The following is an 18,080-nucleotide window of genomic DNA, read 5'->3' as shown; positions in this document are numbered from 1 at the left end:
GCGTTGTTCATTTCGATGAGTTTATTAGGGCACCAGACTGCTGGCCACTGAGCTTGACGCATGCAGGAGACTGACGTGACGCAAACGAAGGAATAAGATGGATGCAATCATTGTTGATGTCAAGGAACCAATTGCGGGCTAACATCTACAAGAGGGACTCTTCCGCTTTAGATTATCATTCTCCAGACTCATCTCATGCATGCAAACAAGCGGCGGACGATCCTAACCGAACAAAGACTTGTTGCCCTTGCTTCCCCATTTTCATAAAGAGGCATGCAACATTGATTGATTAACATTGGAAGCGAGACAGCAAACCCTTTTCTGGGGGATCTATGGATTTGGACTTCATTGGTGTTCCTGTCGGTCTTTCTGCCCTCCCTCCAAATCGATGGTTGAATTCTCATGTCTCATCGCCCTTTTGACCCCTCTTGAGGGTAGGGCGGACGCTGTCTTGGGCCCAGAAGCTCCAAGGAAGCATTTATTAGTTCCGGAAAGTTTACTGGAATGTCGTCTACCGTGTTTCTGGAGTCAATGGAGTCTCCAACGATCTAGCCAAGACAATACGAGAAGAAAGTCTGTTTAAGTTAAAGCAGTAACGGAGCATCCGTCCGTACCTTAGGTACCAAGCCATTTGTCAATACTTACCTACCTACCTTAGGTAGGTAGTAAGTAGGTAGGTATCCAGGGTGCTGGGCCACTTCGACAACAATCCACAAGCAACCTACTAATAGAAGTGAACGCTTCTCTAGAATAAAGTCAAAAAAGGTCGTCGCTCTTGTTGCCTTCAACGCACAAAACACAAAGCTCCGTAGTGCCCGTGTTGCAAATTCCACACCGCACACACCGCAAACCCGACAGTTTGCGAACCGTCCTTCACCAACCAGGGGGGCTAAAAGGACAGCAGGAGACAGGGTGTCTCGGCGAGCGTAACTTATTGACTTGTTAATGAACAAGGGCACCAACACCAGCACCAACACCAGCACCAACACCAACACCAACCAGGGTCGGGCTCCAGGATAAGCCTGTATCTCAAAGGCCTTTAGTTTGGTCAAGGGTCCCCTTTAGCATCAACCCGCCCACTCTCCCTCCACATTCGAGACACCATCTGCATCGTCCCTTTCTTGAAAGTCGACAGCTGATCCTCTTTCTATCCTTTCACGTCACAGGTGTTTTAGTGTCGTGTTTCGATTCTTGAATCTGGTTCTCTTCCGCTGCCATCGAATCTCAATCTACTCTTTTGACTTTGGCTTTTCATTACACGATCAACCGAGAAGTGGCTCATCATCTCCAATTCTCTCGCATCTTTGGCAAATACTTGGACACCAATTTACCTGTTACTCAACTCAGCCAGACGAGACAAAAGCATTGCGACTATCGATCTCCAACTTTGCCACTAGGAAAGAAGGAAAAGCCCTCTTTGGACACTACGACAGCCTTTATGCGATCAACAAGTGCAATCGCACCGATATTTGGCATCCTCAATCTACTTCACCAACCCCAGGGACACCGGTAGCAGAACGGGCCTGGGGTACGAATGTAAAAGGTCTCACTTAGAACACCACCAGTGAAACCACCGCGACAAGGCACACAATTATCTCTTGTGCGTCATTTTGTCGAAGGCGCTTTCAGGCATTTCAAGAGAAACCACGGCGACGACTCAATTACATTTAAAGGCGGCACATAATAAACTCGACTCCGCCCGCCCCAAGCAGCACATCAGCTCACACCGCCATCATGGCGATACCACGAGAATCCATGTTCCTCCCGACTATCAAATGCTCGTCGTGTAATCGGGAGGTGGAAATTTCTATGATGGGGGACCATGTTTGTGCACCACCAGCGCCCGAACGTAAGAAAATATCATGAGTGCTACTTTGATCCAGTGAAACGAGCTAATCGTCCTGAAGTTTCCCCTCCACCAGAACGATATGAGGCGTACACGCCATATAGTCCAGCGTCCCCTGAGAAACCAGGGCGCATACCTTCATCATTAGATGTCAATGCCGCCAGTAAGTTGCTATTGTCCAATGCACATAAAGCCAGCTAACAACACAGTAGACCATCCGTTTCTGCGCCAGGGACAACTGACACCAAATAGTGAGCCGCGCAGCACATCGCCAGTTAACGAAATGGAGTGCTTCTTTGATGACGTCCCAACACCACATGAGGATGATTTGATTCTACCATCGCCGCGCCCCGTCGATCGTCCTGGGGCTTATGGAGGCTTTGGCGAGAAGAAGCATGGGCCGGACTTCCAGCCTCGTTCTATCAGCCCCAACGGAGGAGTTAACGCGACCTTGTTCAAGAGAATGGATACGATCGCCCCAGGACCATTTGATACTATTCGCAGTCCCTCAGCGCTGTCACCGTCTTTTCCCAAAGAGATAACCGAAGGCGGCGACAAGTCAGATGACTTCCTGAGTGCATCCCCAAAGGATTATTTTAATTCTCGCAGATCTGCATCCCCCACAGATAACAGTAGCAGCAGTCCGTCCGCCCCGCCTCAAAGACCGACAAGAGATGATTACGAAGGGTTTGGTCGTCCTTCGACAGCTGAAGCGAGACTTCAGCCTCAGCCTTTGGGAATGATGAATCGCTCCGACACATTTCCCAAGCTGGGTGTTCGATCGGAACCTCCCTTACGAACTCCTTCTGCACCGGGTACGAAGCCTGAGCGCAAGGCAGCCGGTGGCCTTGGTCATGCGTCCAAGCCATCCATGGGGCCTGATACTTCGCGAGCCCCGCCGCCGCGCAAGAGTCTCCTGCACCCGTCAAGATCTAGCAAATATTCAGGGTCCGTCGATCTCGCTGCCGAATTCGGTGTGAATAACCCCTATCACACACCGTCAGACTCGACGTCCTCTGGATTTTCCACTTTCAGCCACCAGAGCCACGGCAGTTCTCAAACTAGTCAGTCAAAATCTCTTCCCCGACGTGACCCCTCCGATCTCTCGGCTATGGATGGCCTGATGGAGGACCTCGAGAGCTCAATGGAGGCTTTGGGGACCAAGGATCCTCAAGCTGGAACCCCTTTGCGGGCCCCTTCACGTACAAGATCGCCTCTTGCAGAATCGCCCCTCGAACTATCCCCCAGAGGTGAACGGCCCAGCTCTGCCACTAAAGATGAACGCCGAATCGAAATGCCACTTCAGCGAAGCGATTCACAACCGAGACCGCTTTACGCAACTTCGCCTCAGGATCACATTCATTACGACAAGGTCCCAGAATTAATGCGTGCACATACACTTCCTCCACCCAATGCGCCTCCCGTTCGAAAGGGATCCCAGGATCCCGTTCGATCTCGCGGAAATTGCAAAGCTTGCGGCCTAGCTATCACAGGCAAAAGCATCTCATCTGCAGATGGAAGATTGACTGGCAAGTACCACAAGGCTTGCTTCGTCTGCACAACATGCTCCGAGCCATTCACATCAGCTGAGTTCTATGTTCTCAACGACAAACCATATTGCGAGCACCATTATCACAAACTCAATGGCAGTCTCTGTGGAAGCTGTGAGAAGGGGATTGAAGGGCAATACTTGGAAGATGAATTTTCCATTAAATATCATATTGGATGTTTTCGATGTCTCGACTGTGGCCGATCTCTTTCTGATGGTTACTTTGAGGTTGACGGCAAATCATACTGCGAAAGAGATGCCTGGCGCCGAGTACAACAGCCTTACCCTCCTATGAAGGCGCCCCCAGGGCGATCACCGTCCGGCTCACGACCTCCAATGATGGGTCTTCCGGGCCATCCAGCCCAGCGGATGGGACCAGGCATGGGCCCAGCACCAGGTATGGGGCTTCCACGACCTCCATACGGCATGCCGCCCCCTGGGAACCGGCTTGCACCCGGTCTTCCTGGACCTTCTGGTCCTCGACCGCGAATGAACAAGCGCAACACGCGACTTGGCATGATGTAACGACCTGATTGAAACTCGACCCTGAGCGATGATACATGGACCATTACTTTATTTGTAATATCACTTGTGTGAACAGAACGTAACATGCTCTGATTTCATTACTAAGATGCCGGGAGTTGGCTAGCACTCTTTTTTATTGTTATTATACCCCCTTGTTTTAGAACACCCTGCACTCTGTACAACATCATACAGCTTTGCCCCATTTCTTGAAAACAACGACGTCAGCATTGGTGGGATTATGCCTCCTGTTCTTGGTGCCATTCAGGGAAAAGTCTGGAGTATGGACGGGGTGTTGGAGATGGAGCATTACAGGCTTCAGCATCGTAGCATTATAGTGATTCTCGATAAGAGTTCACTGATAATTGAAGCACATTTTCAAGTTCATCATCGCGAATATTGGACGTAGAGTCTGGTGGCATATGGTCCTTGAGTAGATCTGTTTGATGGGTCACCACATCACATTTGTGTCCTCAGAAGGCGCCTTTCTGTGTTTCATGGGCTCAAATTACAAGATTTAGAGCCGAACAATGTCGAATCGACAAAAGCCTCTTGTGTGCCAGCTGTCAATAGACAATATCCCACCAGGCCACAAAACGAGCTAGGAATCATTGGCAGCACCCACTACCATGTGTACACTCCCCCGAACTTGGTGGCCGGGGTAAGGGACGCAAGATACCACGTATTTCAAGTCTTGCTTCTTGCTACAACTTTAGACAAGATCTGTTCAAGAGCAAGTCACAATGTTGGCCAAACTGTATACTGCCATACTCGGCCCGGAGTTTGGAGTCGAGCGTTGCTCAGGCTTAATATTTATAACCTTTTCAACGAAGCTTCCACCACTACGAGCCATAGGTGGGCAAGGACAAGCAGCCCATGGCGCAGGCGCAGGCAAAGTAGATGTAAGGGCCTCAACTTTTATGTGTGATATAATAATTTCCTGCAACTAATATTTGAAGCGGAACAGGATGGCCATTTTAGTAACTGTATGAATGAGCCATTTGCTACATCCGCATGATGAGTTTATAACATGAGGATATCAAAACCGAAAAAAGTCCAAACAAACAGATTCATCACATCAAAGGCTGTCGAAGTCGACAGAATCTTAATTATGTAGTCACAATAAGGAGTATCCGACCCAGCTCCAATAGACCTCCATACCAAAAGATAAGAACCTCAAGGCTGTAAGGGTTGGACAATCAATGATAGGCGAAGCCATAGGTAAATGAAGATTGACTGCCAGGGATTCAAGAAGTTCAATCAAGGGGATGAGTCTTATAGTAAATGAATGAAAAAAAAAATACCAGACAAAACCTTCTTGCTCCCTTAAATATTGAATGTCTTGAATTCGCTTCTATCTACCTTAAAGTAATCTGCTAGTATTGCCAATCTGAGAACTTCCATATAATGGTTGACAATATTACCTTATGGGTACGAATGTGCTACCGTAGCGCTTAGGTGCACCAACGTTACGCCACTTTCATGCTACGCTCAACCCCTAAATCGAAACCTTAGTCCAGTTACAGTACACGGGCTATCGTTAGCCCAATCCAATCCAACGCCTCTTCATCCACACCCATTCCATGAACTCTCCCTTAGGTTTCGTTCTCTCCCTTTCTTCCGTTCTATCATACGCAACATTCTCCTAAACGCAGCGCCTGGCTTTCTTTTCTATCTGTGCATTATTTACACGTGTTTGCACTTCTCGACCTCTCAATTTCCTTGGCTATCTTTGAAAGAAGCCGCGTCACTCCTTCAATCGGCCTCAAGGGGACTTCTTTGCGACCGAGCGATCAGATATTCAAACGACTAGTAGACGACACTACCTACTCCTAATGAATTGTATCCCTTGCATCGACCCGACCGAATACACTCGTCTCAGCGCCTCAGCTTATTGAGCTATGTACCTCTGATCTTGTCCGACCTTCTTCGTCCCCAATTTCGACACCAATTTCGATTCTCTTCCACCAGTAGAACGAACTAATTGTTCGCTCCTTGGACCAGCCAACTTCAAGATCTATCACCATCATGAAGAAATGGCACCCGCAAAGCCGCCGCTTGTTCGGCGCCAAGCTACGGCCGAGATCTATGATAATAATTGTCTTTGCTATGCTTGCTGCCTACTACCTCCTGTTTGCGCCCAGCACCAGTATCCAGGTGGTCCCTTCCAACTCAAACGTCCCAGCTTCGCCGCCGCCACCCGCTACTGGAAATGGAGAGCCTGATACCGAAGATCAATACGGCGCCATTCATCGAGAACTCTGGGAACTCACGGCTCAGGACCTCAAGGACTGGCACGATCCCACCGATGGCGAGGACCCCAATGATATCGAGCCTGGATTTGAGACTGATGGAAAGGACCGAGGTTTTGGAGATCTGGGCAAGCTCCAACATGAGAAGGATATGAGAAAAGAATGGAGACACGCTTATTCTGTCACTTCTAAGTAAGTATTGCTGACATCCAAAATCCATACATGGACTAACATGTTCCCAGCTTCCCCCACTCGAATCTCATCTATGGAAAGACCTTGGCGAATTTGGAAAACCAGGAGGCTCGGCCCGAAGAATTCAGCGTTGATCTCAAGTTTGACCCAGATGCCGACGTAGAATACAGCTCTGAAAAGCCGGTTCGCTATGACCCTTACCCCAAGTACAACAGTGCCGCATGGAAAGACGCCGGGTACGCCCAGTACTTTCCTTGCAAAGGCGCAACTGGGGAACCCGTCGAGGATCTGCTTGTATTCAAAGGTCGGCCTCGTGAATGGCCCCTGCCTCGATTTGGTAGCTACGATGCTTTGAATATGGATCCTAACCTCTGCTGGGAGCGTGAGACTCGGCTTGGCCCCTATGGGCTGCATCGCCAATTCAAAAAGGTTGGCGGCGAACCGCAGCCACTCAACTTCGATAACGTCAACTGGGGGGACCTCCAACGAATGTGCCTCCACAAAAATGCCCAGCGGTTTGATATGAACCGAGAGCGTGTCAACGAATACCTTAACATGTATCCTGAAACGGTCATTGGCCCACAATTACCGGAGGAGCCTCAACAAGTCCAAGAGCCTGCTCCGGCACGAATGGCAAAGCGAGAAGCTCCTCTGGAGCCAGAACCCAAGAGTACCCCAGTCTCGACGAACCCAGGCATTCAGCCTGCCTTGACCAACCCTGAAGCTATCAGCCAGGTCGCAAGTCCACAGAAACACCCAAGAAGCCCCAGGAACCCAACAACCGGCTATTTTTCAGAGCCTCGAACTGCTATCCTTCTTCGATCTTACACTGGCAAGGACTACACAGAAAACGACAAACAGAATATTCGTTCACTAATATCTGAACTGTCTCTAAAGACAGGCGGCCAGTACGAGGTCTTTCTGCTTGTGCAAGTCAAGGATACAAACCTCCGCATCTTTGAGGACGACGATGTCTACCAGACTGTCCTCTCGCAGAGCGTTCCTCCTGAGTTCCGCAGTATGACAATTCTCTGGAATGATGACATTGTTTGGAAGCTCTATCCAAAATTGACAGACCCCGAATCGAAGAACGTCCATACTGCACAGTGGCTTTCTGTCCAGAAATTTAGTCAGGACTACCCGCAGTTCGATTTTGTCTGGAACTGGGAGATGGATTTCCGGTTCACTGGTCATCACTACCACCTCTTGGATAAGCTTGGAGAATTCGCCAAGAAGCAGCCTCGAAAAGGCATGTGGGAGAGAAACGAGCGATGGTATATCCCGACATTCCACGGAGGTTATGACGACGAGTTTCGCCAGGACATTGAGAAACGGTACGGCGACAATACTATTTGGGGCGCCCCTGAATTTTCTTTTATCAATCCCATTGGGCCCAAGCCTCCTGTTTCGAGTCCCAGCCAGGACAACTACGAATGGGGGGTTGGTGAAGAGGCCGATGTTGTCACTGTCTCTCCCATGTTCAACCCTATTAACAGCAACTGGGTTATTGCTAATCAAGTTTGGGGCTACAATGACTCAACTCACAAGTCGCAAGATATTCCCAGGCGAACCACAATCGTCACTCAGTCTCGAGTGTCGAAGAAGCTACTGAACATCATGCACGTTGAGAATCTTCGTGGCAACCATGTCGCTTCCGAGATGACGCCACAAACAGTCGCTCTCCTACACGGCCTCAAGGCAGTCTATGCTCCTCATCCGGTTTTCATGGACCGTGACTGGAAGGGCAAATTTCTCAACAAGTGGTTCAACCCTGGCGAGAATGGAGAATGTGGCGGCCGCGGAAGCCCTATGGGCTGGGGACGAGAGCGAAGATATATTGGTTCCACTTGGTACTACCGGGCGATACCTCCCAACCGGCTGTACAACAATTGGATGGGCTGGCATGATACAGGTATCGGTGGCCCGCAGTGGGAAGAGAAGCACGGACGGCCATGCTTACCCCCAATTATGCTTCACCAAGTCAAGAATACGGAGCCAACCAGTGATAATCATGAAACTACCTTTGAGTTAGCTTACGGGTAAGCTTATACTATCGCCTTTAGCAAAGACTTGCTTCATAGGCAGGCTAATCAGACATGCTATATCACTGGATATCATTGCTTCTCGTCCTTGGATCTGTCGTGTCCTTTTAGTGCCGCATGTATGCGATTACACTCAAGGACCCTGTTGTATCATGTATTAGATATAGGGGGGGCTTGAGAAATGCGCATTTGGGTGTCAGGAGTTTGGAGTGCCTAATTTTGACATGTATCAAACAAAACACCAAAGTACGTCAGTTCCAGCGTGTGAATTCGGCGTTCTTTTAGTAGAGGTAATTAAGCTGCAAGACGGACCAAGAACTAGCCAGCCGGGAATCTGCTATTGCTTGTGATGCTGTGACGTGCCTTGCTGTGCCCGTCCTCGTCATTCCCCGTCAAGAATTAAGAGCTACCTTACCTTGACCTAAGGCACTTGGGTACCTATTCAGTGTTGGAGTTGGTTCATCAGAATGTTTGATGCCGCAGTCCTTGGCCCGAGCTTTTACCGTTGCCTCTAGTCATGAACGTCACATCTTCATCCTCAGCGATATTTCACAGTATTTCACCATTGAGACAGTAAAAGTCATTATTGATTCTGTGTGGTCAAGGACTCATACTGACTTGAGACGATAAGGTATTCTAAACAAGCAATATCTCCATGGCAAGTGTGTTGCGTTGTACAGCGGTCATGTGCACTCACCCTATACCATGAGCCCCCCTCCAAGTGTAAGATTTCATCAATGCAGAGATTACGTTTTGACCTAATAAAACCAGACACCTACGCCTAAAAGGTTTCTTTTACCAAAACGGGGCACGCAATCATCGCAAAATCCTGCGACGTTGCCGCGTTTCCAGTCAACTCCTCGATTTGCCCCCTCTTCTGTTCCGAGACCGACACAGGCAAGAGCCGGCATAGATATTGAAGACGTTGAAGAAGTAGGAGACAATTCGCAAGAAACCCTTCCAGGGAGTGACGAACCTCAAGTTCAGCTTAGAAAGCACGACTCAATTCATGACTCCATCGAAATTGAGTCTGATGATGCCACTGCGTCACAAGGTGGCAACATAGTCATCTCAGATAACGAACCAGATGATGTTCTTCAAGACTCTGTGGACCTTGAGGTGTCTAACTCTACACCTTCGCATTACGATTCTCCATCATTGGAAGAGCGGGAACCGAAACGGCGAAGGGTATCGAGTTCACCTCGGAGAGAATCTAGCACACCAGAAGAGCAACGCAACCCAGACAACGAATCCCCAGAAGAGGCTTACAAAAGTGGCCTTACTCCATCAGGAGAGTCTACACAGAGTATCCAGGATGCCATCAATCTCAACAATGAGTTAAAACCGCTTCAGCAACCAACCTTTCACGCGCCACCGCGCTTCAAGCCTGTTGACCTCGATCCCGCAGTAGATGGTCTACCCGCAGCATTCTCGCCCCAACGCCGAGGGGCCAAATACATTGCTGGTGGCCTAGCAGCTGACCTCCAAGGCTGGCTCTCTGAATTCAAGGGCTGGGAAGGTGCAGCACCAGCGACAACTCTGACCAAGAAAGTGATTATCGAGGAAATTCGACCAGGTCGGCGAATGTACCTAGTCAAAGCGCGGACCGGTGCATCTGAAGAGGGTAGATACCTGCTTGCAGGCGAAGGTAGGTTGACAGGCCTTGGCCCGAGGATGCCGGTGATCCTTGGGAGCGTTGTTGATGTGGGACAGCCCGTATGGGATATTATGTTGGATGGGCAGGTTTGGACAGTGGCGTGTGATTGGGGCATATCTGAGAGCGGGAACACCGGTGAAATGACACATCTCTCAGTTGTTTGACAAGTGGTTAGGTTTCAACAATGTATCTTGTCGCCTTTGCGGGCAGGTATATACAGCAACCTCAAAGACCGACCAGCCGTTTTAGAATGGAGCTGCTGCTATAATACAACCGGTTCTTTCGTAACTCCCACATGTATATATATTATCAGTCTCTGGAAGGAGATGAATCTTCTGTGTTCATGAACTGAACCAGGGCGCTCTGTTAGCACATACGACCATACCTGCAGTAGAATACGGGATCACGTCCGCTCTCCCATAGTCAAGCCTGCAAGGGGCGGATTAGTAGTTGGGTCGGTGACGACCAGCGAATACCTGCTGTTGTATGTCTTTTTTTGCTTGTTATTCTGGTGTTTGCAGCCATGAAGTCGTTGTTTTCGTGATGGTGATGCATCAAGTGGTTGGTATCATGGCTTCCCACTTCGAGACTGAACCTGTCCTCTCTTGAGAAGAGTCATGTTGAGGGAGCTACTGTGGTGTTGATTGGGTCGAGAGCTCTTTGAAAGCAGTCTGAATGAAACACCCGAGGGCATATGTATATTCTCCTGGTAAATTCATCTTCGAGGCTATAGAAGTCGGCTGTGGACTTCCCTAGGGGATACATCATACGTGACACTCCATTGGTTCACGTTCACTAGTCAATTGCATGGCTTTATAATGAACTCCTAAGCAATCTAGCATACGATTTTCAAACTATCTACTCATATCTGATGTGCAAAATATCATATCCCTTTCCTGTCTATGATTGCATTTTTGGTGCAGAGAGCGGGTCATGTTCGGTTATGTCGCGGACACAAGTTGATTTTAAGCATACGAATATAACTGCATTAGATCAGGTAGATATGAGCAAGGTATATTGTTTCAATCTCGTATCGAGCGATCAAGCATATATGTGCCATGCGTTAACGACCGGGACTTGTAGGCGAACGGCTTTCCTCCCGCCTGACTACGGCGCCGACCCTCTTGAAACAAACGAAAGACGAATCGATACTCTGATGAAACACAATGAAAATCGCCCGCTGTCCTGGAACCCAACTTCTTGTCGTCCAGGCCATTACTCTCCGTCCCTGTCAAAGGAGCAAAAGCTCGCTTGCTTCGACTCATCTCATTATGCAAACGGTCCCCAGTGTCCCACAGGGAAGTTCCATGCCATGGAAAAGCTGAATCGGATGACAAGAGTGGGCATGTGGCAGGGGAAAATTGACTTCACGTAACAAACGCGCACATGCGACCAGACTTGAACTATCCGTTATTGCCAACTAGCAAAGTTAGCAAGGCTGAAGAAGCAGGCTGCTTGCGTTTAACATTGCTTTGCGGACAAAAAACTGGCCGCAGGACGCTGACGACATCAGTGGTGAGTGATGAGAGACCCAAACTTGGCCGACAGACACATCGCCATTGTGGCATTCCGCTCCCAAAGACATCAAAGCAGTAACCGCCTCACTGTATCCTCTTAGAGATCCTCTACGGAGTAGCCCTACTGCAATGCTGTCCAAGAGTCTGAATGGGAGGCGAGGAAAGGAAAGGGGAGGGGGCACAACGAATTCAGGAGAAGGGGTGGCTCTTCATTGTCCAGAAAACTAAGAGATACGACCGAAACTAACGAGATCGAGAACATCCGCCCCTTTCTAATGGATGACCTGAACTTCCTTGGAACTGTTTACCCACAGGAAGCCGCTGGAACCGCACATATGCAGCCCACGGAGTGTGAAGCTTGGATCAACACCCATCTCGAGGGGCTAGAGCTGTTTCTTGACTCCTCAGCTCCCCCTCCTCCTGCTTCAATTTGTAATGTCGGCGTTTATAATATCGTGCAAACCCTGTCTGCTCAAATGCGCAGACCGAAGTTCAGGTGCTGGAGAGGAATCAGGTGCTGGAGAGGAATCAGGTGCTGGAGAGGAATCAGGTGCTGGAGAGGAATCAGGTGCTGGAGAGGAATCAGGTGCTGGAGAGGAATCAGGTGCTGGAGAGGAATCAGGTGCTGGAGAGGAATCAGGTGCTGGAGAGGAATCAGGTGCTGGAGAGGAATCAGGTGCTGGAGAGGAATCAGGTGCTGGAGAGGAATCAGGTGTGAGGTTGTTTGCAGTTGATCGATCTTGGGGGGTTTCCACATTTGCCGATCTTCGTTTTTATGATTAGCAAGTGGGTTTATCAACAAGCTTTATCCCTGGGAGTTATAGCTGATGGGACGGCTGATCACCAGAAGCCCTGAGAAGTTTACTCTGGGCCTCTGATGACTTCTTGGAGACTTGACATGTATGTCATGGATCAGGTGGCATGCAGTAGGGTGAAGGACCATCTGGCCTCGATTCTTTGTTCTACTGATTGCTCATTGAAAAAACGGCAGTTTATCAACTACTGGGCGGCGTTCTGTGGTAATGAGTTGATCTACGTTGCTGATGATACGCGCCCCTTTACGGCCTCTGATGAATCCGTGAGGCGCAGGACCACGGATCGAGGCTACGGGACAAGGTAGCAATTGGCAAATTTGCATACTGTCGACTGTATTATCTTCCGTGGCATGTCGTTTGAGGACACTTGTCTATCTAGAGGCGTGAGCGTGATACTGTTCCGTAGTCGCCCGGATCTTGAAATAGTCTAATAGTGCGTAGAGGCCAGCAACCCCGGTATGAAACACATTTCCCAGGGCCAGGGTTCGTGCGAACCATGAAGACGTACTAAACCTAAAATACAATGAAGATGCGAAAACCTTTGCAATACGTGCCAAAGAAAGGCTAATAGTGATGGAGAGAGTTCCTGAAGTTGGGGGTTTTCGGTGATTCTTGCTGTCAAGGTTAACAGTCAGGAATCGTGATATTTTCTGCCTCTGGGTCAGCCACGCTTGGACATTGAAATCCACCCCTCGACTATTAGTAAGTATTTGTTTATGTCTCAAGCCGCATCGCGCGTGTCTAGGAGCGGCACGGATGCTATTTTGGAGGGCATGTGCCTCAAAAGCTTCGGTGTTGTTGCTTTCCAGTGCCCAACCTGAAACAACCTCTTCAGTTGCCTGCAGATCCTTAGTTAGCGTGGTGCCCACATCACGTTGGAGCCCAGGGTTAGAGATCATTTTGTTTGATGCAGTCGAGCCCGGGGCAAGGAGCCGGCAACGCCCAGGACGGTGGATGGAAGGACCTGCATTAGTGTCAGGTCATATCACGACGGGCAAATCGTATTTCGCGGTTTGGGGAGACTGATCATAGTAAGTGGGCGGCATGAAGAGCCTGGTCTTGAGTTGCATTTTCCTGTCGAGAAGGTTGTAAATCAAATGGCACGAGCTCATGTCACTGTTCACAAAGAATATCCAAGGTCAAGTTGTCGTGCGTTATATGCATCACGGTAGGGAGAATTTAACATTTGGACAAATCTGTTTGCTATCAAGGCAACTTACAGTACAGGCGAAACCGTAAAAAGCGAAACCGTAGTTGCTTCCACTGTTCGGAAACTCAATTGGATCCAAGGGGGTCCAGGGTATATTCCGGGACTGTATTTATAGACAGAACGCGCTACTTAGACTTCGGTCCGTTGAAGCAGAAACGTGGGAAATTCTTGGATTCAAGGATTTCAAACTGGATGTGTGTGAATGTAGGATATTAGACTAGTGGGTGATAATGGATGCTGGGGTATTTTGAAAAAAAAAAAAAAAAAAAAAAAAAAAAAAAAAAAAAAAAAAAAACAGAGGCTTGAGTTAGATAGGTACATAAGGTTGTTTCCCAGAGGAAGCGGGGCATTGGAGGATCTGCAAATAAAGGCAAAGAAGAGAAGAGACAAAAAAATTGTCAGCTGTCAAACAACCCCTACCATGATGACAGAAGATAGAGCACATAGCAGGATTGGCATGGATGGCTTCTTTGTTAGCCATTCTGCAACTAACAAAGTTCAACACCATGATATGCTTTGCCGGGACGTTGAACCATATGCGGGCGGAGTGTAACAGGGGTGCTGAGTGGCTGGATGTTGACCTTGGCTGATTAACCCTGTCTCCTTCGCATGTAGGATTCCTCATCGGATCGACTTTCCGAGAAGTGTCAGAGACGTTTCGAAGATGGACCTGCTACGTACTGTCAATGCAGCTCACCTCAATCAAACTGGATGAGAGGAGATGACTTGAGGCAGGGCTTTGCGGGCAGCGCAGCCGCGGTGGGCAGGCTTGGACTTGGACTTGGACGGGATAGGCATTTGGAGGGTCAAACCCAGCGCCGCAACCACAAATTCTAGTCGTAGTCTACCGCGCTTCTGGCGGCGTTTCGTCTCTTCGTCCCGGCTCTAACAAACTCCCGGTTTAGTCTATTTACAGCCGTCTCTCCGCGATGCAGTGAGTGAGTATGTACATAACCATGTACCAGCACATGTCCCAGGTCTGGGGAGAAGGGGGGTGTCCGTGTTTGAGAAGTTGGTGGCGTAATGCGAGTGTATGTACTCCGTATGCTTGTACGGATAGTCTATTCGAAGACGGACCAACCCCCTGACGCTGAGAACCACCAAGATTCGAATTGACACACGAGACGAAATGTTGGAGCTGAACCAGCGCGGATCTATAATGAGTCGAAGCGTGTATCAGCACCTGTCCGTGCTAGCAGCCCGCTCGGTGTGGCTACACGCTAGCAAATTGACGCGGTTGCGCCATCTCAAGAATGGAATAGCTGGAAACATCTGGGGAACTGGTTGTGTACATGTATGGTGTGGTGAGGTGTGATGGAGGTGGAGGTAGAGATTATTAGAGATGGAGATTCTGGAGATCACCCAATTTAACTTGACAATTGCCCTATTCTAGCACAAGCTCCTCGAGCAAGAACCTTGCCAGATTAAGTAACAAGTGACTTGGCTTCTGATTCATGATGCTTCTTACAGCTTTTCATCCAGCTGCTAGTTGTTCTGGCTGAGTTTTCACTTTGGAAAAAAGGCCTTTTGATCGAAGTGAGACGGCCCTTTGATTCTGGCTAATGGGACGGGACCTTCGTCATCTCGTCGTGTGTAACCATAACAGCTACCTAATTACCAACCTTGACAGGCAATGTGCCTAATTATCGAATAGGCATTACATACGGATAGTGAGAGTTAAAATATTATTGCGCTATCGTTCTCATTTCACGTCGGAATCCAAGGTCGTCCTGCTGCAGGAACCAAAGATCTTTAGCTGCATTCATCCACTCCCTCCTACAGATAGATACGCCAAGACTTGACCACACTTACAACCATCTAACAATAGAATGCTAGACAATTAGAAGCCGGACCGAAGATACGACACAGCACCTGCAAGCAATTTACCCTGGCTGCCGGCTGTCGTCCATCACGACGGCTAAATCAGCTCAAGCCTGCGCATACAATTTCCCTCTTGGTATAGCTTCCCACGGACTCGGCTGAAAGCTGAAACTGCTTAACCTTGCTCCTGGTTGGTGGCTCGACCATTGAGCCTCTTCCGTGAGCAGAACCCCTTCCCATCCACGATTTTCTGGGCCTACGTCTGTATCTCTATCGTGCTGCGACGTCGCGAGCAGATGGCGTGGGGCATGCTATCCCGACTTGGAACAGCTTGCGACCCCCTGGCTCCCTTAGTCTACTTAGGTAAGGTAGGCAAGCTAGGCAAGGTATTCTTAACTCTCGTCTTTCTCCGCTGGCAATGCAGGCAGTCAGTCCAGATTGAGGCTAAAACTTCAGGGTTCTAGGTACCTTACCTAGCTTATTAGCTCGGCTTAGGTATGTGTTCAACACCATCTGGGGGCCCACAGTGAAGAAGAACACCACGCCGTTTGTGTTTCTTGCATGCGCCCAATCAACACATTTGTGCTTGACCCGCCCAGCAAGCTGCATACGTATGTGCCTCTCAACAATAGCAAGCCAATAGACAAATGTCGGGAACGCACCCCAATTTCAACAACAACGACAACAACAACAGCAAGAACAACTGGGTCGTCGACTAACAATGCATCGGCCAATGTAACGCGATCGGTCCGGGATCACTAGGCACGTACTAGCCAGCATCATCCCATTCGCCTTATCTGGGCACAGCTCTACGTAGCCGCCTTATGCGCAACATCTATCAACACATAAGCCCAAACAACAGCTACCTTAGTGATCGCCCAAACATCCTCTGTCAAGTCACATCTCAATCAACAGTTGCCAGCTATATCCTCGGAGACGCTGCCTTGCTGACGGCACAGTCTCGCAGCATAGCCCACAACTTGTTTCGAAGAACGATCCTCTCAGTATCAATGGACACGGGCACAGCAGCCGACGGGACGACGTCAACAGCGTGGCCGAGTGCCTGTGGCGGCGGCGGGGGCCATGCGGAGTATCGTCCCTGTCTTTCTTCTTTTCGTCTTATCTTGCTTGACCAAAGATGAACTTTCATGTCTTGCTGTAAGAGGCCACCTAGAATAGTAACTTGGATCTGTTCTCACTCATCCTGTCCCAGTGCCTGGCCTGGCCTCGGCATCTCCCGGTTTGAGACATATTTATCATATGCTTGTGCGCGTCCCAGGCTCAGCTGCTCCAATGCTGCCGCAGCGGTCTCATACCTGCCAATTCTCATTCTGCCAGCATGAGTGACACCCCAGACTGTCTAGGTTTGTGACACAACCATGTTCAGGAAGCTTATTAGGCGGCCGAAACCCCTGAAGGAAGTTTTCCCGCAATGGAGTATGTGTCAACTTGCAGGTAACATGCCGCTGCGCCTCTCGGCGACCCTCACCGAGCAAGGACGGTTTTAAAAAAGGGGCACGACTACTGTTGTGGGATGAATTATCCATCCAGATACTGATTTCAGTATTCGTCTGGAGGCTGGACCGACTATCCTGAGGTACCCTGGCTGGCCTGGATCTCTCAGCAATGGAATTCCTTGACCCTGGTACGGACAATTTATCCCCTTGTGGAGATCATGGTTCGGACGGGGCTCTCAACGCCATGATCTACACCAACCCGTCATGCTAACCAGCAAGGGCGAACCGTTGCTCGAAACTGCCGGCAAAACAATGGACAGGCTTGGCTCGTCTGCTTCTCGAATTCTTCAGTGCAGGCTTCCTTGGCGCCACAATGCTAGGATGGTCCCCCGTCCTCGTCTCACAAGTCTGCTAGCCTAGCACCACGACCCATGACTTGACTTGACTTGACTTGACGGCTATCCGAATGGTCGTTGTTGACTTTGGAGCAGCGGCTCGAAAATATCTAGTGGAAGGACGCATCTCTCTAGTCATTGTCCTAACGCATGCAGCACCGTGCCTGTGCCACCGGGCTAGGACCGACTGCCGCGCTCATAGCCTAGCATAATTACAATGATGATGCTGGTTCCCGCTGCAAGTATACGCTTTGGTTTCTCTCCTGTGGTCATCTCCATTTCCCAGAATTTCCATTACGGACTCCTTTGCCCAACACTTCAATCCTGGCCAGATTGGCCTACTAATCCTATACATCTCATAAGAGCCCTTGATCCTTGATCCATCCTCGTCTCGTTGATCCATTGATCCACACCCTTCAGCCCTCCGTTCCTGACCCCCCCGACCCCAGTCCCAACCCCAAACGACTACCGTCTTCAGAACCCTACCGGCCGCTTCATGCGTTATCCATCTAGTCATAGCTTTTAGCGACCTACATACTTTTCTGTCGTAGTGGATTCGTCTCATCTCTTCCCATTCCCCTACTTTGTTGCATGTTACCAAGCCCTGACATAGCCACTGGGTCTGAATCAGATCTCTCGCTTTCGAGTATCCTCCCTGTCTTCCCCCGTCACTAATTGGAGCCTGGACCTCTGAACAAAGCGGCTCCGATGATCTGAAGCTGAGAGGGCCTTTTTCTTTTGACAGCGATAGAACAATAATTGATCCTGGTCCTTGACAAGATCGGCAACCTGAAATCTTCGGTTC

The 18,080-nt window shown here is 49.4% G+C and overlaps 4 protein-coding genes and 1 non-coding gene across 5 annotated transcripts; all 5 read left to right on the top strand.

Moving 5' to 3' along the window:
• Positions 1 to 1,734: 1,734 nt before the first annotated feature.
• On the top strand, positions 1,735 to 3,920 carry FMAN_07698 (uncharacterized protein; the record flags this gene model as incomplete). Its single annotated transcript, XM_041831354.1, has 3 exons — positions 1,735 to 1,849; positions 1,908 to 2,009; positions 2,059 to 3,920. 3 exons carry the CDS (start codon positions 1,735 to 1,737, stop codon positions 3,918 to 3,920), a joined length of 2,079 nt encoding a protein of 692 aa, XP_041681925.1.
• Positions 3,921 to 5,945: 2,025 nt separating this feature from the next.
• On the top strand, positions 5,946 to 8,404 carry FMAN_07697 (uncharacterized protein; the record flags this gene model as incomplete). The annotated part of the gene is made up of 2 exons (XM_041831352.1): positions 5,946 to 6,361; positions 6,412 to 8,404. The coding sequence occupies 2 exons, from the start codon at positions 5,946 to 5,948 to the stop codon at positions 8,402 to 8,404; spliced, it is 2,409 nt and encodes an 802-aa protein (XP_041681924.1).
• Positions 8,405 to 9,108: 704 nt separating this feature from the next.
• Positions 9,109 to 10,224, top strand: FMAN_07696 (uncharacterized protein; the record flags this gene model as incomplete). Its single annotated transcript, XM_041831351.1, has 2 exons — positions 9,109 to 9,126; positions 9,175 to 10,224. 2 exons carry the CDS (start codon positions 9,109 to 9,111, stop codon positions 10,222 to 10,224), a joined length of 1,068 nt encoding a protein of 355 aa, XP_041681923.1.
• Positions 10,225 to 10,435: 211 nt separating this feature from the next.
• On the top strand, positions 10,436 to 10,551 carry rrna2. Its single transcript, XR_005994009.1, has one exon. It is a non-coding gene; the product is annotated as a ribosomal RNA (ribosomal RNA).
• A 1,301-nt stretch (positions 10,552 to 11,852) lies between these two features.
• On the top strand, positions 11,853 to 12,360 carry FMAN_07695 (uncharacterized protein; the record flags this gene model as incomplete). The annotated part of the gene is made up of 2 exons (XM_041831350.1): positions 11,853 to 12,009; positions 12,062 to 12,360. The coding sequence occupies 2 exons, from the start codon at positions 11,853 to 11,855 to the stop codon at positions 12,358 to 12,360; spliced, it is 456 nt and encodes a 151-aa protein (XP_041681922.1).
• Positions 12,361 to 18,080: the final 5,720 nt, after the last annotated feature.

This window comes from Fusarium mangiferae (genome assembly GCF_900044065.1).
Source record: "Fusarium mangiferae strain MRC7560 genome assembly, contig: FMAN_scaffold005, whole genome shotgun sequence".
Lineage (NCBI taxonomy): Eukaryota > Fungi > Ascomycota > Sordariomycetes > Hypocreales > Nectriaceae > Fusarium > Fusarium mangiferae.
The sequence above is the reverse complement of the archived record's forward strand: the minus strand, read 5'-3'. Positions and strand labels throughout refer to the sequence as shown.